The following is a 23,116-nucleotide window of genomic DNA, read 5'->3' on the forward strand; positions in this document are numbered from 1 at the left end:
TAATTACTTGTTGTTTTTTTCGTTATGAGATTGGGATTCCTCGTGAAGCTCTATGCTATAGATATCTCTCCATTCATCTCTCTCTCTCTCTCTCTCTCTCTCTCATTAAATAATCAGTTTATGTGTACAGACAATTAACAAATAATGGATTGACATGCATACAGAGTGATAGATAGATTGATTGAGAGATAGATAGCAGATCGACAGGCGGACAGACAGACAGAAAGATAGATAGATAGATAGATAGATAGATAGATAGATAGATAGATAGATAGATAGATAGATAGATAGATAGTTAGATAGATAGATAGGTAGAACGGTATTTCATTCTGTTTCATGTATCCTCGATTAGCAATTTTTAACTAAATAATTACTCTAAAACTGTCTCTTAACCAGGACAGTGTCCATCCCAGGCAAGCAGAAGTGAATCAGGTTCTTACAGAAACCTCACAACTAGCAAACGACCCCCCTCGTCACAGCTGATCACAGATTGGTTCAATCACCCCTCTATCCCCTCCCCCCTCTACTCACTGCCCTACCCTACTCTGCTGACTCCCATCGTTGACGCCGTGTGCGCTTCTATTGCGCAAGTGCCCCTCCCTCCCCTCAGACGTCTGATAGAGGTAAGACAGAGAGGTTATTTAAAGACCAGGTCCACTATCCAGGAGAGGACAATCGCAGAGCAAAAGAGACGTTTCGATTTTTTAAAATGGTGTCTACACATGTCGTGGACAATGCATCTCAATTCTGAAACAATCTTTGGGATACTCGGGTCCATTAGCTACACGGAGTTAGCAGTGGATACTTAGGTGCTGCAATCATGCCTTCCGTAACTGGTAAGCACATTTTAGTTTGATAAGAAGTATAACTCTTGTCTGCTGGTATGTCAGATCAGCCAAAAGAGAACAATGTTTATCATATTACTAGAAATAGTATTTAGAAGTCGAAGTGTTGACATTACGTATCCTGTTTCCAATAGGACATTTACAATTTGATTTTATCACTGGACGTATTCAAATAAGCACAACTGTTTCTAATATCGTTTTAATATGGACTCTCTCTCTCTCTCTCTCTCTGCAGTTTTGAAGTCAAATCCACAAATGTCACATGCATTTGTGTGAGAATAATTTTTAAAATAAGATTTAAAAAGCAGCTAGCGTTAAGTAAAAGTTATGTAATAGTCAGGAGATGGTCAACTATACAATATCCTCAACCTTTAATGCTTATAGGTTGTTTTTTTAAAAATCAAATCTGTATATGTTTAGTGAAAAGTTTCTGTACGGCCAGACCACATGTGCCACCTACGAGTTTATGCGCAAGACAAACTCCCTTTATAAATAAAAGCTAATAAAATACTTTGAATGAAACAAAGAGGCACATTTCTTATTCCATATGCTAGGACTAATTCGCACAAGTGCTCCTTATTCCCTAGTGCAATTGGAAAATGGAATAGGTTGCCTGAATCAGCCAGGAAAACCAACGACGTAGCAGATTTTAAGCATGACACATGATTGCGTAGAACCTAATTGTCATCTCTTTTGAAGTAACCTCTGTATATATATGCATGTATGTATATATATATATATATATATATATATATATAAAGAACATGATTTTGCATTTTATTCCTTAATTTTATTTATTATTACAAATCTCTTATTTCAACTCACTCTGTCTGTCTGTCTGTCTGGTAAAAAGTTTGCACACGTTACATCCAATCTCGGATCAAGCTGAAATTTTGCAAAATGTGTGTTTACATGTCAACACAAGAATCAATAAAAAAAAATTAAACAATTAGTTAATTAACTATAGCTAATTAGTTATTTTGTTTGGTATCTTGACTGATAAAGTGGTATAAGTTGAATTAGTCCCATTTATTGTTTGTAGAAAAAACTTTTTCCAATAACTATAAATAACTATAAAACACAATTTCATAAGTTCCCTGTCAACGTGGTTAATGCATTAGCAGAGGAAGCCTTAGCACTCGAGTTCGAGTTTAGGTCGTTTACTTTTAGTTTTTCCTAAATACATTTAAAAAGCGATGACCCAGATACCCCCTTCTTTCTACACCCACCCCAAACAAGTTATTGAATCATGGTGTATTGAAAACGCTAAAAGCATGTAATTGCGCTCAACAGAATCAATAGATCAAAAAATTTTCTAATTTCACCGATTTATTTTGTTGTTAGTTTAAGAGACGTCGTTTCATCTTCTAATATGAGCTTTGTAAAATGTAGAGCGGAGAGGCGCTTGTAGCATAGATTAACTCAAAACTTTGTTTTTTTCAACAAACGTCTCCTATATTTTTTAAATTTATTTTTTAAGTCTTTTTGTTTTGTCAGATTGGTCGAAAGTCTTTTTGTTTTGTCAGATTGGTTGAAAGTCTTTTTGTTTTGTCAGATTGGTCGAAAGTCTTTTTGTTTTGTCAGATTGGTTGAAAGTCTTTTTGTTTTGTCAGATTGGTTGAAAGTCTTTTTGTTTTGTCAGATTGGTTGAAAGTCTTTTTGTTTTGTCAGATTGGTTGAAAGTCTTTTTGTTTTGTCAGATTGGTTGAAAGTCTTTTTGTTTTGTCAGATTGGTCGAAAGTCTTTTTGTTTTGTCAGATTGGTTGAAAGTCTTTTTGTTTTGTCAGATTGGTTGAAAGTCTATTTGTTTTGTCAGATTGGTCGAAAGTCTTTTTGTTTTGTCAGATTGGTTAAAAGTCTTTTTGTTTTGTCAGATTGGTTGAAAGTCTTTTTGTTTTGTCAGATTGGTCGAAAGTCTTTTTGTTTTGTCAGATTGGTTGAAAGTCTTTTTGTTTTGTCAGATTGGTTGAAAGTCTATTTGTTTTGTCAGATTGGTTGAAAGTCTTTTTGTTTTGTCAGATTGGTTGAAAGTCTTTTTGTTTTGTCAGATTGGTTGAAAGTCTTTTTGTTTTGTCAGATTGGTTGAATGTCTTTTTGTTTGTCAGATTGGTTGAAAGTCTATTTGTTTTGTCAGATTGGTTGAATGTCTTTTTGTTTTGTCAGATTGGTTGAATGTCTTTTTGTTTTGTCAGATTGGTTGAAAGTCTTTTTGTTTTGTCAGATTGGTTGAATGTCTTTTTGTTTTGTCAGATTGGTTGAAAGTCTATTTGTTTTGTCAGATTGGTTGAATGTCTTTTTGTTTTGTCAGATTGGTTGAAAGTCTTTTTGTTTTGTCAGATTGGTTGAAAGTCTTTTTGTTTTGTCAGATTGGTTGAAAGTCTATTTGTTTTGTCAGATTGGTTGAAAGTCTTTTTGTTTTGTCAGACTGGTTGAAAGTCTTTTTGTTTTGTCAGACTGGTTGAAAGTCTTTTTGTTTTGTCAGACTGGTTGAAAGTCTTTTTGTTTTGTCAGACTGGTTGAAAGTCTTTTTGTTTTGTCAGATTGGTTGAAAGTCTTTTTGTTTTGTCAGACTGGTTGAAAGTCTTTTTGTTTTGTCAGATTGGTTGAATGTCTTTTTGTTTGTCAGATTGGTTGAAAGTCTATTTGTTTTGTCAGATTGGTTGAATGTCTTTTTGTTTTGTCAGATTGGTTGAAAGTCTATTTGTTTTGTCAGATTGGTTGAAAGTCTTTTTGTTTTGTCAGATTGGTTGAAAGTCTTTTTGTTTTGTCAGATTGGTTGAATGTCTTTTTGTTTTGTCAGATTGGTTGAAAGTCTTTTTGTTTTGTCAGATTGGTTGAAAGTCTTTTTGTTTTGTCAGATTGGTTGAAAGTCTTTTTGTTTTGTCAGATTGGTCGAAAGTCTTTTTGTTTTGTCAGATTGGTTGAAAGTCTTTTTGTTTTGTCAGATTGGTTGAAAGTCTTTTTGTTTTGTCAGATTGGTTGAAAGTCTTTTTGTTTTGTCAGATTGGTTGAAAGTCTTTTTGTTTTGTCAGATTGGTTGAAAGTCTTTTTGTTTTGTCAGATTGGTTGAAAGTCTTTTTGTTTTGTCAGATTGGTTGAATGTCTTTTTGTTTTGTCAGATTGGTTGAAAGTCTTTTTGTTTTGTCAGATTGGTTGAATGTCTTTTTGTTTTGTCAGATTGGTTGAAAGTCTTTTTGTTTTGTCAGATTGGTTGAAAGTCTTTTTGTTTTGTCAGATTGGTTGAATGTCTTTTTGTTTTGTCAGATTGGTTGAAAGTCTTTTTGTTTTGTCAGATTGGTTGAAAGTCTTTTTGTTTTGTCAGATTGGTTGAAAGTCTTTTTGTTTTGTCAGATTGGTTGAAAGTCTTTTTGTTTTGTCAGACTGGTTGAAAGTCTATTTGTTTTGTCAGATTGGTTGAAAGTCTATTTGTTTTGTCAGACTGGTTGAAAGTCTATTTGTTTTGTCAGATTGGTTGAAAGTCTATTTGACCTTGTTACGTTAACGACGCACGACTAGACGTCTGACTTAACACAAAGATCATCTTATGGCGATCACGACCATTGCAGACGTTCTCTACTTGCAATGAGTATGTCCAAAACAGAATATTATTGGCTAGTGCTGCTTCCGAATTTGACCCGAAACTTTTTTTTTTTACTAGGATGAATCGTGCGCCCTGATTTGCCAGAAAATGCACCAACATTTGGCCTTTTTTTTTAGCATTCTCTCTTCTTGCTTCGAGAATAGGCGTTGTGGGCGAAAGAATTGCTGAGACTCGGAACGCCGTAATACATTTAACGCCGGGGCTCCACTCCGGACCCCAAACCCCCTACGGAGGGGAAACTTTCTTCATCTATTTCTCCAGGAAGATTATTTTAGTATTGAAAACACTTTAAAATACTGCAGAAAAGAAAAAAAAAACTTTTTCCGAAATAAACTAAACGGACTAGGTTTTGAGAATAATTTTGTTTTACGTAAGTTGTCATTCTAAATATAGTGTTTGTCTATGTTAATTACGTACCCGTGGCTGCTTAGTGTCACTACTAAAAATGAACAAACGGTAAATGTACGCGCCAAATCTAATCTTATCTCCTAACAGTTCGGAGCAGGTAAGTGTTGTGTTCACTTGTTCACTCAGTTTGTTTGGTAACTTTAGTGTAGTGTAGCTCTCTCCCTTAATTAAACACCGTCGCTTACACTAGGCATGTCTAGAACGTCCTAATAATAGCACTAGACCCATATACTTAGAAATACTATGAATAGCCGAATCTTATCCAAAATTAGAATCTTAGTTTTTGGTTTTAGCAGGGCCTATATAAATATTTTTTTTTTCTTAAAGAGTGTTGAAATATTTGCACTTTGTTTTAATGATTTTTTCACACGTCTGATTTAGTTACGAGACTAAAAGTGCACGCTCTGCTTCTTCTCTTCTCTCTCTCCTCTGACGAGAGTTGTGCGTGAGTGTGGAGGCAGAACGTTAAGAAGATTTATTTCTTGTCCACAATGAGTTCCGGTCAAAGGCTCGAGGCCCTCGAGGGTGTGTATCTAGTTGGGCCTTGAAGGCAAAGAAGAAAAGGGGAGCCGGGGGTCTGAGTGTAGGCAAAAAGTTTTATATACTCGCTTTTCAATGATTTTAACCCATTTATTGTTGAGAGCTCTTTATAAAATACATTTCATGGAAAACTCAGTTCAATTAAAAAAAACAAAAAAACTGCTTGTTACAATGGAATAGTGTGGTGAATACGTCTTGGTATTTTCAGAAGCTAAATCTATGTAGAATCTTAAATCTTCGAGAAGCTTGTGTGTAAGTAAACATCCTGTTTACACTTCTCTTGGCGCGTGCACCACGTGACACTGCCCAAACCCACATTACAATCAAGCAACTCTAGATCTGAATGGAGAGCTCTGTTTCTCTTGCTCAGGGCTTAACATTGAAGATACCAAATATGTGTTTCTATTAGTTTACAGCCATGTTCTCACCAGGTGCACACAAAGATCAACCATGTTCTCACCAGGTGCACACACAGATCAACCATGTTCTCACCAGGTGCACACACAGATCAACCATGTTCTCACCAAGTGCACACACAGATCAACCATGTTACCACCAAGTGCACACAAAGAGTAACCATTTTACCACCAGGTGCACACAAAGATCAACCATGTTCTCACCAGGTGCACACAAAGATCAACCATGTTACCACCAAATGCACACAAAGAGTAACCATTTTACCACCAGGTGCTCACAAAGAGTAACAATTTTACCACCAAGTGCACGCTAAGAGTAACCATGTTACCACCAAGTGCACGCTAAGAGTAACCATGTTACCACCAAGTGCACGCTCTAAGAGTAACCAGTTTACCACCAAGTACACACTCTAAGAGTAACCATGTTACCACCAAGTGCACGCTAAGAGTAACCATGTTACCACCAAGTGCACGCTCTAAGAGTAACCATGTTACCACCAAGTGCACGCTAAGAGTAACCATGTTACCACCAAGTGCACGCTATAAGAGTAACCATGTTACCACCAAGTGCACGCTAAGAGTAACCATGTTACCACCAAGTGCACGCTAAGAGTAACCATGTTACCACCAAGTGCACGCTAAGAGTAACCATGTTACCACCAAGTGCATGCTAAGAGTAACCATGTTACCACCAAGTGCATGCTAAGAGTAACCATGTTACCACCAAGTGCACGCTAAGAGTAACCATATTACCACCAAGTGCACGCTAAGAGTAACCATGTTACCACCAAGTGCACGCTCTAAGAGTAACCAGTTTACCACCAAGTACACACTCTAAGAGTAACCATGTTACCACCAAGTGCACGCTAAGAGTAACCATGTTACCACCAAGTGCACGCTCTAAGAGTAACCATGTTACCACCAAGTGCACGCTAAGAGTAACCATGTTACCACCAAGTGCACGCTATAAGAGTAACCATGTTACCACCAAGTGCACGCTAAGAGTAACCATGTTACCACCAAGTGCACGCTAAGAGTAACCATGTTACCACCAAGTGCACGCTCTAAGAGTAACCAGTTTACCACCAAGTGCACGCTAAGAGTGACCATATTACCACCAAGTGCACGCTAAGAGTAACCATGTTACCACCAAGTGCACGCTAAGATTAACCATGTTACAACCAAGTGCATGCTAAGAGTAACCATGTTACCACCAAGTGCACGCTAAGAGTAACCGTGTTACCACCAAGTGCACGCTAAGAGTAACCATGTTACCACCAAGTGCACGCTAAGAGTAACCATGTTACCACCAAGTGCACTCTAAGAGTAACCATGTTACAACCAAGTGCACGCTAAGAGTGACCATGTTACCACCAAGTGGACGCTAAGAGTAGCCATGTTACCACCAAGTGCACGCTAAGAGTAACCATGTTACCACCAAGTGCACTCTAAGAGTAACCATGTTACAACCAAGTGCACGCTAAGAGTGACCATGTTACCACCAAGTGGACGCTAAGAGTAGCCATGTTACCACCAAGTGCACGCTAAGAGTAACCATGTTACCACCAAGTGCACGCTAAGAGTAACCAGTTTACCATCAAGTGTACGCTCTAAGAGTAACCATGTTACCACCAAGTGCACTCTAAGAGTAACCATGTTACCACCAAGTGCACGCTAAGAGTAATCATGTTACCACCAAGTGCACGCTCTAAGAGTGACCATGTTACCACCAAGTGGACGCTAAGAGTAGCCATGTTACCACCAAGTGCACGCTAAGAGTAACCATGTTACCACCAAGTGCACTCTAAGAGTAACCATGTTACAACCAAGTGCACGCTAAGAGTGACCATGTTACCACCAAGTGGACGCTAAGAGTAGCCATGTTACCACCAAGTGCACGCTAAGAGTAACCATGTTACCACCAAGTGCACGCTAAGAGTAACCAGTTTACCATCAAGTGTACGCTCTAAGAGTAACCAGTTTACCACCAAGTGTACGCTCTAAGAGTAACCAGTTTACCACCAAGTGCACGCTAAGAGTAACCATGTTACCACCAAGTGCACGCTCTAAGAGTAACCAGTTTACCACCAAGTGTACGCTCTAAGAGTAACCAGTTTACCACCAAGTGTACGCTCTAAGAGTAACCAGTTTACCACCAAGTGCACGCTAAGAGTAACCATGTTACCACCAAGTGCACGCTCTAAGAGTAACCATGTTACCACCAAGTGCACGCTAAGAGTGACCATGTTACCACCAAGTGCACGCTAAGAGTAACCATATTACCACCAAGTGCACGCTAAGAGTAACCATGATACCACCAAGTGCACGCTAAGAGTAACCATGTTACCACCAAGTGCACGCTCTAAGAGTAACCAGTTTACCACCAAGTGCACGCTAAGAGTAACCATGTTACCACCAAGTGCACGCTCTAAGAGTAACCATGTTACCACCAAGTGCACACTAAGAGTAACCATGCTACCACCAAGTGCACGCTAAGAGTAACCATGTTACCACCAAGTGCACGCTCTAAGAGTAACCATGTTACCACCAAGTGCACGCTCTAAGAGTAACCATGTTACCACCAAGTGCACGCTCTAAGAGTAACCATGCTACCACCAAGTGCACACTAAGAGTAACCATGTTACCACCAAGTGCACACTAAGAGTAACCATGTTACCACCAAGTGCACGCTCTAAGAGTAACCATGTTACCACCAAGTGCACGCTCTAAGAGTAACCATGCTACCACCAAGTGCACACTAAGAGTAACCATGTTACCACCAAGTGCACACTAAGAGTAACCATGTTACCACCAAGTGCACACTAAGAGTAACCATGTTACCACCAAGTGCACACTAAGAGTAACCATGTTACCACCAAGTGCACACTAAGAGTAACCAGTTTACCACCAAGTGCACGCTCTAAGAGTAACCATGTTACCACCAAGTGCACGCTAAGAGTAACCATGTTACCACCAAGTGCACGCTCTAAGAGTAACCATGTTACCACCAAGTGCACGCTCTAAGAGTAACCATGTTACCACCAAGTGCACGCTCTAAGAGTAACCATGTTACCACCAAGTGCACGCTCTAAGAGTAACCATGCTACCACCAAGTGCACACTAAGAGTAACCATGTTACCACCAAGTGCACGCTCTAAGAGTAACCATGTTACCACCAAGTGCACACTAAGAGTAACCAGTTTACCACCAAGTGCACGCTCTAAGAGTAACCATGTTACCACCAAGTGCACACTAAGAGTAACCATGCTACCACCAAGTGCACACTAAGAGTAACCATGTTACCACCAAGTGCACACTAAGAGTAACCAGTTTACCACCAAGTGCACACTTAGAGTGACCGTGTTACCACCAATCGCACTCACAGACCAACATGTTCCCACGAAGTACACACAAACATCAATCCTGTTCTCCTCAAATGCACAAATAGATCAACCATGTTCCCGCCAAGTGTAAACAAAGTGATACGTAAATGTCCAACCTCGTTCTAAAAACGAAGCTTGAATTTCATTGTTAATATTTAATTTTGTTTTTGGCTACACTTTTGATAAGCTCCAATCACCTGATCTCCTTGTCCACCAACTAATGCATACATTCTATTTTCTCTCGGTCTCAAAGTGAACTGGTACATGAGGCGTCTTTTTTAAACACGTGATAGCTTCTTCTACTTACATATGCTGACAATGCTTAAAGTGACTTTTTTCTTAGACGGCAATGGGTTAACTTGGTTTTCTTTTTTTCTCCTTCTTCGACATTATCACCCAGCGAAATGAAAACATATTAACACGCGTCTCTTAATGACACTATTTCTGTTTACCTTCAATTGCTAGAGCCATACAACTGCTGCTCTTTTCAAAGATTGGGTAGAGTTACTAGATACATTGTCTTGTTGTAGTATACAGCTGCCTTAGACTCGATTGACAGGATAGAAACCTGGCCGAGACTAATGATTACTTTGTCCTCCCACCCCCCCCCCTCCCGCCTTCCCTCACATCTAGCGGTCAAACCACTGCCAAGAAATAACTCCGCCGCTGTTTATCACGTTCCTGTTTGTTTGGGATCCCTTTGATTATAACTGTCGCCTAATTGTCTCAACACATTTCACCAGCTGGTGAAGGGCTTCAAAATTTCCACCAGTATTGAACTTTTGAACGCGAGATCCGGATTTATCTATCCGCGCGTGAAACATTCAAGCTCCGCCAGTCCGATGAATCGAGTTCGAACCTTTTCAAAGACAATCCGAGATAAAATTCACATTGGACTGTTTGACTCGGGATCAATAAAAATATGGCGACGCCTATAAGAATTGTCTACATTACAGTGTTACACCTAACAAGTAATTAAACAATGATATTAGTCTTCTTCCTCGGAGGGGGGGGGGGGGGAAGGTACCACCTCCTACCAAGCAAGATTGAAAAATTGATAGATAGATAGATAGATAGATAGACATACAGACAGACAGACAGATAGATAGATTAGATAGATAGATAGATAGATAGATAGATAGATAGATAGATAGATAGATAGATAGATAGATAGATAGATAGACATACAGACAGACAGACAGATAGATAGATTAGATAGATAGATAGATAGATAGATAGATAGATAGATAGATAGATAGATAGATAGATAGATAGATAGATAGATAGATAGATAGATAGATAGATAGATAAATAGATATTCTCTAAAGTTTATGCAGTGAATATTCAGCCAGTGAAGTTCAACTCATCCCATTTCCTCTGTCCCCTGACTTTCGTAGCAGCAGTGCTGTGACAGCTCACATAACCAAATCCCTCCACTTTTCCCGGCCAGCAGCAGTGCTGTGACAGCTCACATAACCAAATCCCTCCACTTTTCCCGGACAGCAGCAGTGCTGTGACAGCTCACATAACCAAATCCCTCCACTTTTCCAGGCCAGCAGCAGTGCTGTGACAGCTCATATAACCAAATCCCTCCACTTTTCCCGGACAGCAGCAGTGCTGTGACAGCTCACATAACCAAATCCCTCCACTTTTCGCGGACAGCAGCAGTGCTGTGACAGCTCACATAACCAAATCCCTCCACTTTTCCCGGACAGCAGCAGTGCTGTGACAGCTCACATAACCAAATCCCTCCACTTTTCCAGGCCAGCAGCAGTGCTGTGACAGCTCATATAACCAAATCCCTCCACTTTTCCCGGACAGCAGCAGTGCTGTGACAGCTCACATAACCAAATCCCTCCACTTTTCCCGGACAGCAGCAGTGCTGTGACAGCTCACATAACCAAATCCCTCCACTTTTCCCGGACAGCAGCAGTGCTGTGACAGCTCACATAACCAAATCCCTCCACTTTTCCCGGCCAGCAGCAGTGCTGTGACAGCTCACATAACCAAATCCCTCCACTTTTCCCGGACAGCAGTAGTGCTGTGACAGCTCACATAACCAAATCCCTCCACTTTTCCCGGACAGCAGCAGTGCTGTGACAGCTCACATAACCAAATCCCTCCACTTTTCCCGGCCAGCAGCAGTGCTGTGACAGCTCACATAACCAAATCCCTCCACTTTTCGCGGACAGCAGCAGTGCTGTGACAGCTCACATAACCAAATCCCTCCACTTTTCCCGGCCAGCAGTAGTGCTGTGACAGCTCACATAACCAAATCCCTCCACTTTTCCCGGACAGCAGCAGTGCTGTGACAGCTCATATAACCAAATCCCTCCACTTTTCCCGGCCAGCAGCAGTGCTGTGACAGCTCACATAACCAAATCCCTCCACTTTTCCCGGCCAGCAGTAGTGCTGTGACAGCTCACATAACCAAATCCCTCCACTTTTCCCGGCCAGCAGCTGTTCTTATCAAGATATCAAGAGAGAGGTCGGTCCATTGTTTTAAATTGTCCACTCAACTTTTCATTGGAAGACTCCTTCTTACTGCTTCCTCCACTGTACCTTAAAGAATTACTTTGGACAATATGACCAAACCAGCTCAGTTTTCGAATCTTCACAGTATTGAGGAATTTCTCTGCCAGCCAGAGTGTTGACTTGTAACTGTACAGACTTATTTGTCTTCTTTTCCTGGTATCTGAAACCAAAAGCATTTTTCTGTAATGTAATTATGTAAGCACAATTGTATGAACTCGTATTTAAATACAGTAAATAATGAATTTTCTGAAATAGTACGTATCATTTCCATTTTTAAAAATGTTTTAGCTAGCTTAAAAACCCTAGGATGAGATACACCGATATAATTATCATTAGGACACGGTGTACATGTAATATTATTTTAATAATATAGTTCTTATTTCCTTGGTTTCATCCGCTAGCAGCGACCTCTGTTCATTCAGTTTGGTAAGGCCATGTAGACCTCCAGCAGACGTCCATGCAAGACCGTTTGATTTGGCTAAGAAAAAAACAACATAAATTTGTATCTGTGACTTTGTTGTTACTAACAGTTGAGTTCTATCACTAGAAATCGAATACTGTTTAGAAACTCTCCAGGAGAGAGCCAGATCTAGACTTGATAAGACCCTAGGGCCTAGGCTATTTAAGATATGGGTCTCCGTGTTATCAACATAAGGCAACTTTTCTTTGCTTTTTTTTTTCCGAATGATTGCAACTATCCGTGGAAAGATTATTTTTTTTTTGGGGGGGGGGGGGCCCATGAGCAAGTGTGGCGTATTTTGTCACTAGGTAAATCCAGCTCATTGCAGGAGGTATCACTTCACGAGCAGATTATCAAGAGCCCGAGTAAGCTATTCTGCCTCAACGTGGCACTCGGGTGGAAACGATCACTAGAGGAAGTGGTTAGGCACGGTTAGATTGGTAAAACAGGCAAACGGAGGAGGTTCCCGGTGTGCTCGACCTTCGGCCATGTATTCTAGTCCATGCGCCCGGAGTTCCAGATACATGGGAAATAGCAATGTTTTTCATACACATTGACATGGACCTCTTCCAGACAGAACGGTTTGCTCGAGAAGGATTACACGTGTTGGAATAGCCTTCGGCTCAACTCTATTGACAATCACACGCTTGTCAAAAGAACATAGGAGCAAAGTTTTAGAACCACTGGACTAATGAATGAAGCGTCCCACTCTCTTTCTCTCTTCACACATCTTCCTGGGCTGTGTGGTAGCGGCTATAAGTGTAAAAGTAAATTTATCTCCCGAGAAATTAATTTAGCGTTTACAAGGGTCACTCCGGATGTCATTAGTATATACTGAGTGGTCTCCCTTCATACCGTTACTGTCCCCTGTTTTTTTCTCATTTGCCATCTTCACACTTCTTTTTTTGTGAGGGTAGTTGGCGGGAAATGTTAAATAGCTGGCAGACGACGACACGTTTTTGAGGCTGGAAACACGCTGAAGAGGGATGGAGAAAGAGAAGGGAAAGAGGATGTGGAAAGAGAAGGAGGAATCGGGAAGAGAAAGAGTGAAGAAAAGACCAGAAAGTGTGAGGATGAAACGAAGAAATAAAAAGAAGAGCTTGTGATATTTATAGCACGGCTACTGGAGGTAAAATATGGTGTTTGAAGCAAAATAACAACAATGTGAAAGAAAAAAATGAACATACCATTTCCAATGACTGTTTAAGTCTATTTGTTGCTACGCCTTCACACACTTGTGGATTACAAACAGGCAGGTTATTGATTCAAGGATGCCAGGGAGTGCTGTCAAAATTACAGGTGAAGTTAATTACAATTTATTTATTTTTTTTTTTTTTTTGGCTTTTTATTTCAGTGTGTCGGGAGTTAGTGTTATGTGTTAAATAATTCTCAAAGTTGTCTGCTGTCCCTGATTTCTAATAGCGCACTGTGTTATATTATTCGTAGTCTATGTTTACACCATATTCACAGACATTCGGGAAAATAGTTTTTGTTTAAGTTAATACTGTCGTTAAGTTCTATACAATGTATTTCTTCTTCAGTTCACATCTACTTGGGTCAAAAGAATTAATATAATAACATTCGATCTTTTCTAGCTCATATTATGTAAATGTGGAGTCAAAGATACATTTATTTAAAAATCAAGTTATGTAAACGTCCAACTACCTTTTCTGATGTTTCAATTCCTTGCTCATAAACAATATCTGAACATGACAGAACCACACAGAGAGCACTCTATATAATACGTCATCCCATGAACCAGTTAAAGCAAAATATATTTCGATTAAACCGAGACCAATCGTCATTGTAGGCCTGAATACTGACCTGTGACGTGACAACGAGTTATTGATCTCCACTGACCACAGGGTGCCATGTCACAGGTCATTATTCAGGCCTACAAAGACGATTGGACTCAGTTGAACTGGACAGGCGAGTCAAACATTCATGTTCTCCTTTATTTTATTCTAATTTTGGACCCACTCGTCTGTCCAGTTTAGCTGAGAACAATCGTCATGGTAGGCCTGGACATTGGCCAGTGACGTGACAACTAGTTATTGGTCTCCACTGACCACAGGCTACCATGTCAAAAAACACAACAGTGAAAGTCATAGCAACCCAGTTTAGTAGCCTTGGTCTCATGAGCTGAACACAACAGTGAAAGAAAGACAAACTCAAGATAATCTTCAAGGAATGCGGACATTCAAATTTATGATCGACTCTCTTGGTGTGGAGCTGTCATGGTTGCTGTCTTGGACTACTAGGCAAAGAGGAAAGCCAACAGCATAAAAAAAAATCAAGAAACTCGGAACTAATGCAAACAAGACTGCTAAAGGCCCTACCTAACTCTTGGAATATTGAAGCTTGCCTTCATCTGCCTATCTGAACAAACTTCTGTCTGAGAAAGATCCAAGCACAAGTAAATTATTACATCTCTATTAACGATGGCTCGTATCCCAGGACGCTCAGATTAGATGCAAGGCCAAAGGCCGAGCATACCGGAGAAACTCGCTTTATTTATTCCTTTTCTGTACCACATCATCCGTGCAGGTGTCTATCATAATATACGGTCTCATGAGGAACGGTGTGTGGATAGTGACATTTTTGTTGGGGCTTTCTTCCATTCCAGCGTGTGCAATGAACTCAATCCCTAGGCACCCCAATGGGGTTCTTTTTTGCTTCCATAGTGGCCTAATATAATTCTCTAAAGCCCTTAACTATAAGCATTCTTAGTGCAACATGCTTAGAAATAAAGTCAAAGCATATCACACATTTTGATTCTTTACATTTCTTTGTGGCAAGTAAATTATGCTTCACACTTTAACATTGGAATAGTTAGTTCCAAGTTGTTTCCCTTTTTAAACTAGTGCTCTGCACATTGCCTCTCTCCTTGGCCTTGAATATTACGTAATTTGTTGTTGAGCCATGTCCAATTAGCCAACTCTGTGCGTTCTTATTAGTAAATGGATTTATTTTGGACTGAAAACATCACGTGGTCAAATTAAAGGCGTCTGCTAAGTCACGTGGTGAGTTTTTTTCTTTATGGCTTGTCTCGAGACTCTCTGGTACAGGTGAATTGCGGTTGGATAAAAATCCCTGGTGTTATTCATTGTAATTAATTAGTCAGTTCAGATGTGATGAAAAGTTATTGCCCTTGTTGGAACTTCCCCGTTCTCGAAAATTGATTTGACTAAACGTTTATTCTTTGACGAGCATGGATATAGCTATAGTGTATAGTACTTTAGTTGTAGCTATAGTGTATAGTACTTTAGTTGTAGCTATAGTGTATAGTACTTTAGTTGTAGCTATAGTGTATAGTACTTTAGTTGTAGCTATAGTGTATAGTACTTTAGTTGTAGCTATAGTGTATAGTACTTTAGTTGTAGCTATAGTGTATAGTACTTTAGTTGTAGCTATAGTGTATAGTACTTTAGTTGTAGCTATAGTGTGTAGTACTTTAGTTGTAGCTATAGTGTGTAGTACTTTAGTTGTAGCTATAGTGTGTAGTACTTTAGTTGTAGCTATAGTGTGTAGTACTTTAGTTGTAGCTATAGTGTGTAGTACTTTAGTTGTAGCTATAGTGTATAGTACTTAAGTTGTAGCTATAGTTTATAGTACTTTAGTTGTAGCTATAGTGTATAATACTTTAGTTGTAGCTATAGTGTATAGTACTTTAGTTGTAGCTATAGTGTATAGTACTTATGCTGTAGCTATAGTGTATAGTACTTATGTTGTAGCTATAGTGTATAGTACTTTAGTTGTAGCTATAGTGTATAGTACTTTAGTTGTAGCTATAGTGTATAGTACTTTAGTTGTAGCTATAGTGTATAGTTCTTATGCTGTAGCTATAGTGTATAGTACTTATGTTGTAGCTATAGTGTATAGTACTTTAGTTGTAGCTATAGTTTATAATACTTTGGATAAACTATAGTCTATAGTACTCTAGATATAGCTAAAGTATACAATACTTTAAATATAGCTATAGTTTATAGAATTTTTTTATTAGCCATAGTTTATATCGCTTTATATATGGCTATAATTTTTAGTACTTTAATATTAAACTATAATACTCTGTATATAGCTATAGTTTATAGTACTTTGAATACAGCTATGGTAAATATAGCTATAGTTGTTTTTTTTTTTGTGTGGATATTGCCATAGTTTATAGTGCTTTTGATAAGACTATAGCTTATAGCGCTGTGTATATAGCTATAGTTTAGAGCTCTCTGGTTATAACTACAGCTAATAGCCTTTTTGATATAGGTATATTTATATCTAGCTAAATTGTATAGCATTTTTGAAACAGCAATATATATAGTTCACACTATATTTGTGTTAGAGCTTTAGCTCCGAGCTATTTGTTTTTTGTAACACTTCGGATGTAATTATATTTCAAGGCTGCATGCCAGTAGCGTAAGCACAGGTTGAAGATCAAAGTGTTACTTCTGGCTGGATGGAAGACTTCATAGTAATTGGCTTCTTTGTTTGTTATTACGTAACTTAAGAGTGTGACTCATGACAGCGTACTATACATTACAGCAGACGTGACTGTTACGTGACTATCGCTGAGTTATGTGCCTTGTAGTTGTTTGTTTGTATCTCACGTCTGCGTGCTATTTCTGGGTCTTAGAATGCATGACTAAGAACAGGCGATCCAGAGGGTTTGGGGGAAATATTATTGAGCAGAAATTACAGAATTTGTGTAAATAATTTGTTACTAATGTAACGTGGGGGCTAAGCGGTAAGGCGATTGACTTCTGAACATGGGGTTCCGGGTTCGAATCCTGGTGAAGACTGGGATTTTTATTTTCGGGATCTTTGGGCGCCTCTGAGTCCACCCAACTCTAATGGGTACCTGACATTAGTTGGGGAAAGTAATGGCGGTTGGTCGTTAACCATAGGCCACAGAAGCAGGTGACCTTTACTTCCTTAAGATCTGGAAGGGGAACTTTACTAAGGTTAATAAAATATGTTATTGAATGAATTACGTATTGACGTTCATCTCCAGCTTGCTAACCCAAAACGTAATCACGAGTAGGTATGATGCGAAGAAGTAGGTCAATACCTTTGTGGTTGCATTGTTCGTTATGTTTATCAAAATATTCGATATCAAATGCAGATATCTGCACCTAACAAAGATGTTATCTGATTGGTCAGTGTGAATTTAGAGAAATTTCCCCAATTATTTGTTTGAAATACACTTGTAAGAAGAACTGTTCACAGATTAAAAAATCTATTTTCTTACAGTTGTAAAGTTCACTGAGGATGTTGACTACTACCGTCCAGCAGAGTAATTAGTCCAGAGTTATATGTACACGTGATCAGTTCTTGGTCAGATCAATAGATCTACCTACACAAAATGAATTGGTTTCATTAATTGGTTTAATGACTGCATTATTGAGTGAAATCATTATGCAATAAACAAGATGTATACATAACTCTACCCTCCACTCTCTTTACTCTTTGCGTCTCCCTCTCTCATTCCACATATATGGTATATATATATATATATATATATCTTTCTCTTCTAGAAAATCATGTGAGATATTTTTCAGCTTCCAAATTCTTCTGAGACATTCTCCTCAAGAAAGTTAATGCACCTCGCAATAAAACGATCTCATAAAATCACAATTTTCTCTGAATTCTCATATTTTTTCGTTTGAGACTAATTTGATTTTATTTCTTTGTAAATTGCGTCTAAATGCTCAGCAGAATATTTTATTTCTAATTCATTTATTTTCACGCATTATCTCCCTTCTCCCATACCTTCCAAACATAAATACACTAAAACACACACACACACACAGCACGGCTATTTTTTTTTTTACCTGTTTCTGTTGTCCTGGATGAGTGTCAGCACTTTAAGTTAGTCTACTTCTACTTCTGCTGGAGAACTTTAGTCCTAGTCACGTGTCTTTATTGAGATAGTTTTCTCTGGGATGTGTTATAGCGTTTTGTTTTATTTTAATTACTAAATCATCTTCTACTAACAATAGTTGTTTAAATAGATGTCTACATAGATGTCTAAATAGATGTCTACATAGATGTTTAAATAGATGTCTACATAGATGTTTAAATAGATGTCTAAATAGATGTTAAAAATTATATAGAATTGTTGAAAACTCAGAAAATAATTCACGTATATATTCTTTGATATTTAGTTTAACCTCAACTTCACCAACTGATTTCTAGAAATTCAAAGTTATTTTTTAAAATGTGAAAAGTCTATATTCTTTATTCAAATACAATTCACTAAAGGTTCTACGCTATCTGTTGGTGTAATTAGACACATTCAGTTCACTTTGTCTAGCTCTGACCCTTGATCTCTTCTCTATATTTTGCCTTTCATTTTGACTGAAGATATATATGAGACCAATAATTGATTTTTTTTTTTCAAAGAAGCAACCAGCCAATATAATTTATAAACAACTACAGCTTATACACCCTTAAGTTTCAATAAAAGTTTAATCAATTGAGCAATTACTATAGTCTATAATATACAATAGTGAGTAGCGAGGATTCACAAGTATTTATTGCACCTTGGAAATAAATTTAAAATATATCATTATAATACATAATTTGGGCAAGATCTGGTTGTACAATTTAAAACAGTATTTGAAGCACAAGACACAATATTGTTTTTACACAATATCAGCATTTACCATTGTCTTATAATAATATAACAAAATAAGTAATTTTAATAATAATAATAATAATAATATCTTTAAGCTATAAATAGAGTCATTTAACATAATCATCCTGTCAGTTTAGTGTTCCATTAAGCATTACATTTTTTAAAACAAGTTTAAAAGACTCTACTTTTTTAAAACAGATATTTAGCACTTGATTCACATTCAAGTCATAAGTAATAGTCACTAACAGTCAGTCATAACGAATCACCATGACAACTACTGTGTTGTTTGTACTTTCAGACAGAGTCACTCCATTTTGTATTCTACTGACTGTGATAGCGTGTGCTCTGGGCAACCACAACAAATGGTGGACCTGCAACAGCGAGTGTGCCAGGTGTGTCCGCCGGGTGACGCCCATGGAGGAGCTCATCGTCCAGTTCTACCCCGGTCTGTTCAGTCAAACTCCACCAGAGAACATGTTCTATTCAAGTGGTCAGTAGTTGCCTACTGTTATTAACTAATTATCATTTAGTAGACTTGTAGTTCCCTACTGTTATTAACTAATTATCAATTAGTAGACTTGTAGTTGCCTACTGTTATTAACTAATTATTATTTAGTAGACTTGTAGCTCCCTAGTGTTATTAACCCATTATCATTTAGTAGACTTGTAGTTCCCAACTGTTGTTAACCCATTATCATTTAGTAGACTTGTGTGATTACTTCTTGAAAGTTATTTGGACAGGCCGTCTTGCGTTATATAAACAACAATGGCAACATTAGAAGCCGTGAATGTATCATTATAGTTTAGTAGGATATGGATAAAGAATCACCATTATAACAATAGATTTAAATTGATAATAAAATCCTAAATCACAGAATTTTTTTTTAAAGATGAAAGAGTTCTGTAAGGAACATCGCATACAAGATTTTTTGAGACAATATTTAATTTATGTTTTTACCCTTTTTGAAGTTGGCAAGCCTAACTCTTCAGTCTTTCGTCGTCTTGAAGTTTAATAGTCAGCGTCTTTCTTATAGATTTCTGCAGGTAAATTACCTCTTTTACACTTACTGATCTGCTGAGGCAGATGATGGCATCTAATGATGTCAGCCCAACGACCAATCGCCAGTACTTCCATTAGGCTCAGGGGCGATTTGAACTCGATACCTCTCGGTTCTGAAGCAAGGCTTTACCATTCGACCACCACGACCCATTATAAAATCAAAATGTTTAGCGCTGTTCACTATAGCGATGTCCAGACAGCTGTACTAGTTGTGCTTATATTTTCAATACTGGATGCGAAACTAGTATATGGCCAGCTGGGGCCTACCTCAAAGTCCCCTGCGCTTTAGGATAGTATGGATTACATTAGAGTACATCGATACAATATCCGACAACAGTAAGGTGTCGCACACTGCTAACCTGTTTAATGACATCTTTATTTATTGTGTCTCTAATGACAGACACGCCTTTGAGATGAATCTTCTTCTTGCAAACATTACAAAACATTACGTTAAAAAACTAATAGTTCAAAAAAACATTGTAGTGTCTGCTAATCTTCCTGCGTGTGTAAGCAGCAGCCTTGACACACACAAAATGAATGAAAAAATTTACATTATTCTAGTATGTGTGTGCACACGAATGTGGCTGCGTGTGTGTGTGTTTGTGTATGTGTTGAAGTGTCTTTCAAGACAGCCAAGCCGGACTTGCCATTAAAAGTACACCGTCTAGCTGGTAAATGTCATGTCAATGTCTCTATGACAAGACGAGATGTCACTCTTCTGACATATGACAGACTTTAAGGTCAGCACCGCTTACACTCTAGTCAAAAGTATCTACATTTAAGCCGCAATGTCCTGGGCTTGTGGAGGCTATGGATTCCGAAGTAAAGTGAATGCTACATAATTTTAGTTCAGTTAATAAAAGTTCAGTTAATAGAACAATTCGCTGAAACTTCTCCCCCCTCTCCTTTTTTTTTCTCTGAATTATTGTGAAAGATGTCATTTAAAATATTTATCCCCTGTCTCATACTGTAGATTGAATGTTCTTTTCAGAGTCTACTGGACCAGGAGTGTCAATGGTCAACAGTGGGACAGCTGAAATTCCTTCACTTGGCGATGGTTCGGGTGGTAACCGTACTTTAGGAACTTTGGGCGGCCTAAGAGAAATGGAAACAAATCGTTCGCATGTAGCGTACCACCCCTCAACGTCTGGCTGTTGTGAGACGTGAGTGAATTAGTTCATCAGCTAAATAGTTTATCAGTTAAATAGTTCATCAGTTAAATAGTTCATCAGCTAAATAGTTCATCAGCTAAATAGTTCATCAGCTAAATAGTTCATCAGCTAATTAGTTCATCAGCTAAATAGTTCATCAGCTAATTAGTTCATCAGCTAAATAGTTCATCAGCTAAACAGTTCATCAGCTAAACAGTTCATCAGCTAAATAGTTCATCAGCTAAATAGTTCATCAGCTAAATAGTTCATCAGCTAAATAGTTCATCAGCTAAATAGTTCATCAGCTAAATAGTTCATCAGCTAAATAGTTCATTTACTCTTCGTTACGTATGTCATGTAATTGTCCATTCATCTATTCATTCATTCATTCATTTATCTGTTCACAAATTATCCAGTTCTCTCTCTCTCTCTATCCCCCCTCTCTCTCTCTCTCTCTCTGTCTGTCTCTCTCTCTTTCTCTCATTTTCACACACACACACACATAATACTACACAGCGTTTAAGGTGTTTCGTTCACATCAACTCAACTTCTAAAAGAACGAATAATTTGCTGTGGCACGAAGTTAGATATAAACATTTTCTAATTAGACTTAGCCTATTCTGTACAATATTAGCTGTAGGTCTAGTTCTAGAACTAGGTCTAGCCTAAAGCCTTGTTCTAAATCTAGGTGTAGCTGAAATACTAGTTCTAGATCTAGTTCTAGTTGAAAGTCTAGGTCTAGGTCTATCTAGGATTAATCCTAAGTCTACTTCTAGTTCTGGGTCTAAAACTTGACATAATGTCTAGGTCGAAATCTAGGTGTAGTTCTAGGTATAATTTTAGGTATTCATCTAAATCTAGGTCTAGGTCGGTCAATGTTCCATATGCTAGGATTAATTTGTACATATACTCCTTCTTCGCTAGTGTTATTAGAGCTTGGAATGGGTTTGTTGAGGCAGCCAGGAAAACCAATGACTTGGCAGAATTGAAGTCATTGATTAACATGCATGCCTAGATAGGCCTTTTGTAAGTAAGGTCTGCATTTTATAAGATAAGATAAGGTGTCTAGGCCCCCACATCCGTTCGTATTTATGTCTAATATAGTGGCGACTTTTCAGCTAACTGAAAGTCTAGTCTTAGGTGTGTGTCTTGGTCGATTTTATAATGGTTTCTACTAAATGAATAAAACAAGGGGAAAAAATAACAAAAATATAAAATAATAATGATAATAAAGCTGATAATAAGTGTGGTGGTATCAATTAGTTTGGATTAGTCATGTAATTAAGTTTGTAATATATTTAGACTAACAATAATAAATCTTGGCCATTAGAAATATTTTTACCAGTTGGTTTTGTTTCGCGCAATTTCCTGTTTTAGCTTTCTCTATGCACTATGATCCTATCACTTGTTGGGAGGGGCGGAGCGAGAAGGGAGTATCATCGTGGCAAAGGTTACACAGTTATAGTTATAAGTTGTTCGACTTGAATTTTGTAATGGAAGCCTCCTCGAGCCAATACACTTATCAATGTGCCATCGAAGTGCTTATGAAAATAGATTGATTCCTAGCTATCTAGTGTTAGTTTCCATCTTTTCACTGACGACCTAATTCTCTACACAAAGAATAAAAGGGAATAATTCAACGTATACTGCCTACCTGTCAAGTACAATTTCTTTCCCTTGTTCGATGCCAAACAAAATAATTTTTACCAATAATTAATGAACTAATTTTTTTTTTTTTAATTGGCTCTTGTTTTGTTTGGTAAAAGAAATAATTGTGCAAAATTTCAAATCGATCCGAGATTGGGTGTGGCAGAAATAACGTGCACAAACATTTTACCAGATAGACAGATAGACACATAGACAGATAGACAGAGTTTATATAAGCTTTGTAATTACTCTATGTTTTGTCTTCAGAGTCACCGAGTACCTGACTCCTCCAAACGTCACTATCAAAGGTCAAGTGTACAGGGTAGTTCATCTCAGACACGCCTTTCAGTTTATACCTATTGGGAAATGTCGGTAAGTTGTATAGAGTAGTTCAGTCACTGGGCTACATGACTAGATTTTAGACGGACTGACAGATTCA

General features: G+C 38.2%; 1 protein-coding gene across 2 annotated transcripts in view; it reads left to right on the forward strand.

Annotated features, from left to right (window-relative positions):
- The first annotated feature begins 379 nt into the window (after nucleotides 1-379).
- LOC129921700 (uncharacterized) overlaps nucleotides 380-23,116 on the forward strand; it is a 28,628-nt gene continuing 5,891 nt past the window's right edge. Inside the window, exons 1-4 of one of the 2 annotated variants that reach the window (XM_056004185.1) lie at nucleotides 380-836; nucleotides 19,118-19,309; nucleotides 20,871-21,042; nucleotides 22,945-23,049. In XM_056004185.1, coding sequence (XP_055860160.1) covers nucleotides 821-836; nucleotides 19,118-19,309; nucleotides 20,871-21,042; nucleotides 22,945-23,049 — 485 coding nt within the window. In that variant the 5' untranslated portion in view covers nucleotides 380-820. Of the gene's footprint in view, nucleotides 837-13,089; nucleotides 13,488-19,117; nucleotides 19,310-20,870; nucleotides 21,043-22,944; nucleotides 23,050-23,116 lie in introns of those variants that run through there. The other variant, XM_056004175.1, reaches the window with a different exon arrangement.

This window comes from Biomphalaria glabrata, chromosome 1 (assembly GCF_947242115.1).
Source record: "Biomphalaria glabrata chromosome 1, xgBioGlab47.1, whole genome shotgun sequence".
Classification (NCBI taxonomy): Eukaryota; Metazoa; Mollusca; class Gastropoda; family Planorbidae; genus Biomphalaria; species Biomphalaria glabrata.